At 37.1% G+C, this 3,513-nt stretch overlaps 1 protein-coding gene across 9 annotated transcripts in view; it reads left to right on the top strand.

Moving 5' to 3' along the window:
* Gphn (gephyrin) overlaps positions 1-2,661 on the top strand; it is a 380,642-nt gene extending 377,981 nt beyond the window's left edge. For all 9 annotated transcript variants that reach the window (XM_070031737.1, XM_070031733.1, XM_070031738.1 and 6 more), the window contains one exon: positions 1,657-2,661. In XM_070031737.1, coding sequence (XP_069887838.1) covers positions 1,657-1,790 — 134 coding nt within the window. In that variant the 3' untranslated portion in view covers positions 1,791-2,661. The remainder of the gene's footprint in view (positions 1-1,656) is intronic.
* The last annotated feature ends 852 nt before the right edge of the window (positions 2,662-3,513 follow it).

Here is a 3,513-nt window from a genome sequence, read left to right as displayed (position 1 = left end):
CCAAAGGCAAAGAGTTTATGAGACCCTAAAGCAAAAAGGGCTAGGAGTGTGGATCAAGTGGTAGAGTACTTACCTAATAAATATAAAACCCTGAGTTCAAACCCCAGTATTGCCATAAAAGAAAAAGTTACATCAAATGTTATTCCTTGGTTATAACTTATTTTTCAATTGTTATATTCTTTCTCTTTTTGAAAGTTTAAGCAAACTAATTTCCTAAACAGTATATGATTAAAAAAAAAAAGACAAGTTAAAAATAATAAAAGTTAGCCAAGTACTGATGGCTCACACCTGTAAACCTAACTATTCAGGAGGCTGAGATCTGTGGGTCATGGTTTAAGGCTATCCTGGGCAGGTCTCCAATCAACCACCAAAAAGCTGGACTTGGAGCTGTGGCCCAAGTGGTAGAGCACAAAAGCTCAGGGACAGTGCTGAGGCTCTGAATTCAAGCCCCAGGACCAGCACAAAAAATATAATAATTGTAATAATTTCATTGAACCATATTTTATATATAAACATTTGAAATGTGAAAAGGAACTAAATATTTGGATCTGTTACTTCAAGTACTATTTGGAGCATAACATGGGTTGTAGGAAAAGGAAGGCACTGCTGCTGTATCATCTTTCACTCCTCTTTGATGAAAGTGCAGTTTATACTGTGGTATTGGCAGCTCTATAGTACCTAAATATTGGTAAGTCTTAAAAACAGAGAAATTACTATTGTTAGTTCAGTGCTCTGTAGTTACCTGCTCTAGACTTCAAACTTTTTGTTGTTGGTCGTGAGGCTTGAACTCTGGGCCTGGGCACTGTCCCTCAGCTCTTCAACTCAAGGCAAGTGCCCTACCACTTGAGCCACAGTGCCACTTCCTGTTTTCTGTTGGTTTCCTGGAGATAAGAGTCTCATGGACTTTTCTACCCAGGCTGGCTTTGAACCGTGATCCTCAGATCTCAGCCTCCTGAGTAGTTAGGATATACAGGCATGAGCCACTGGCACTCAGCTAAACCTCAAACTTTTATCACTAACTTCTCTAGTCCTATTTTGCCTAACTTTGGATGCAATATCACAAAAACTGTATTATCCTTCAAACAAAGATCCTATATCAAGTGCAATCATCAGCCAGCTAATGTGGTTACCAAGCACATTGGCTTTGCTTTCAGAGTCCTGTATTCAAATTGCCTTCTAACTTAACATTATCAGTACTCTAAGCCTGTTACTTAGATACTTTTGAATCTTTGAGAGTCACATAAATAGTTAAGTACCTGTTACCCTGTCGGGCACTTGGTAAAGAAATAGAAGCTGCTACTGTTGTTATTCTTATTGTATTAACAGATTTTGGAAGCCTCTCTTTTCAGACACATAAAACATTTTAACCTGAACTGGGAAATTCTGTTGCATTTTACATAGTCTATAAATTCCTAATTTTATTCTTCTAAACAAGTATTTCTAATGTTTGTTTTTTCAAGTTTTGGCAAAAATGTGTAGGATATACTATGTAGCCACCTAAAAAGATCCTGAGAAATTTGATTTTCTCTCTTCCTCTTGAAGCCCTGCATTTCTGTTTGTCTGTTTGGGAGGGGGTGGGGTGTTTTAAATCTCCAAGTGTTCTAAATCCATATACCATCATGCTAATGCTGCTGTAATGAGAGACTTTCCTTCCAGGTAATCAGATGAGCAGCCGTCTGATGAGCATGCGCAGCGCCAATGGACTACTGATGCTACCTCCAAAGACAGAGCAGTATGTGGAGCTTCACAAGGGCGAGGTGGTGGACGTCATGGTCATTGGGCGGCTATGATAGTCACCAGCAGGAGAAAGCTTTGATGCATGTCCACATATCATTGACTGTATCCTGTAATATGCAACGGCACAGCTAGTTTTTCTGATTTGGATAAAAGTTGATCTGTATAGTCAACATCTTGAACTATATTTCAAATGAATTTAAATATCTTTTAAAGAAAACAACACCTAAGAATAAATCTTAACAGACAACTCTATTCTGATTATATCAAAGCAAAATTTTTCCTTTCTTGCAAATTGCTTTGTGTGTTCAATGCTAGGTCTGATAGCGATAGCTTTTAGTAGACAGCGGTAGGTGCCTGCAGAACTTGTGTTTTTCTCATCTTTAAAATACAACTACTTATGCTCTTAAATCAAGGCTGTCTGCTTATTTATACTAGCGTAGGCAACACTTGGATTTCCCTTCTTAGTATGCTTCATAACCGCTTTACAGAGAGCTTTTGCTTGTTCTTTATCATGTATCTCGTGTTTATGTGCACCGTGCCAAAAGAAGAGTGACTGGGTGGAGGTGCGGCCCTGCGTCCAGAACCCTCCCTGCTGAGCACCCAGGGAAGCCTCTCCCCCAAGCAGCCATGGCACAGGACTCTTGGGCAGTAACTGGATACCTTTTATTTGAACAAACAAACTGGGGGAAAAAATGCTTCCTTAAGTGCTGACAGCCTTTTTAATCAACACATTTAAAATTGTACAGAACAAAAAAAAAAAAAAACTAAATCAAAGACTGATCTTGTACAGATATTAGTGTTACCAGCATTCATGTGGAAATCAAGAGCAAAGACAAAATAATGTTAAACAACTCTGTACCATAACATTTTCTGTAATGATACTGAAACTTAATGAATAAAAAAATCCTTGATCATTATTTAAAATTTTGTTGTGTGAGCCTTATTCTTAAGAGATTTTCATGCCATTCTGATGGACCTCTGCCTAGATAAGAGGAATAGTTAGAGTATACCCCCAAAGTTAAATGCTGAGAGGGAGATTTTAAATGTGGTATAATGTAACTTTATCTTACTGTAGTATTTGTTTTAAAAAAAACAGCATTAGGTTCTTTAGCATTGTGAAACACCGATTAGAAAATAAGAGAATTGCAGTTTGCCTGCTCTATCCAGTGCTAGTTGGAGAACAGTAAGTACATTTCAATACTTGATGATTTAAAATTAAAATTACATGCCACAAAAGCAAATTTCAAACACATACAATTCTTTGAAATGAAAGAAAATTCATTAATGACTCAGAAAATTGGGGATTAAGTACCTGTAAGGCTTTCTTAAATCATGTTTGAAATACAGTAGGAACCAGGAAAATCTGTGCTGGCGATAAAATAAATGTCATCATCCAGAATAGCTCTATAAAAACATGGGGACACTTTTCAGATGGTGGTAATAGACAAGGGGGGTATTTTTGTTCACTGGTAATACCCCCAACCCTTGGAAGAGTTCCTGGTGTATGTGTGTGTGTGCATATATATACATACATATATATATATATATATATATATATATGTAAGCATCAGTAAATATTTATTCAATGAAGCACTTGGAGCTTATGTGCCAGGTACTTTCAATGTTCAGATTTTACAACAATCCCTACGTTTTTTATGCCTATGTTATAGACGAGGAAACATGAACCAGAGATATTAAGAAACCTGTCCATACTCATACAGCTAAGATAAGGGAACAAGAACTCAAATTTAGCAATCTGACTGAAAACCCATATCC

Source organism: Dipodomys merriami, unplaced genomic scaffold (assembly GCF_024711535.1).
Source record: "Dipodomys merriami isolate MVZ:Mamm:240054 unplaced genomic scaffold, mDipMer1.0.p SCAF_1, whole genome shotgun sequence".
In the NCBI taxonomy this organism is placed as follows: domain Eukaryota; kingdom Metazoa; phylum Chordata; class Mammalia; order Rodentia; family Heteromyidae; genus Dipodomys; species Dipodomys merriami.
The sequence above is the reverse complement of the archived record's forward strand: the minus strand, read 5'-3'. Positions and strand labels throughout refer to the sequence as shown.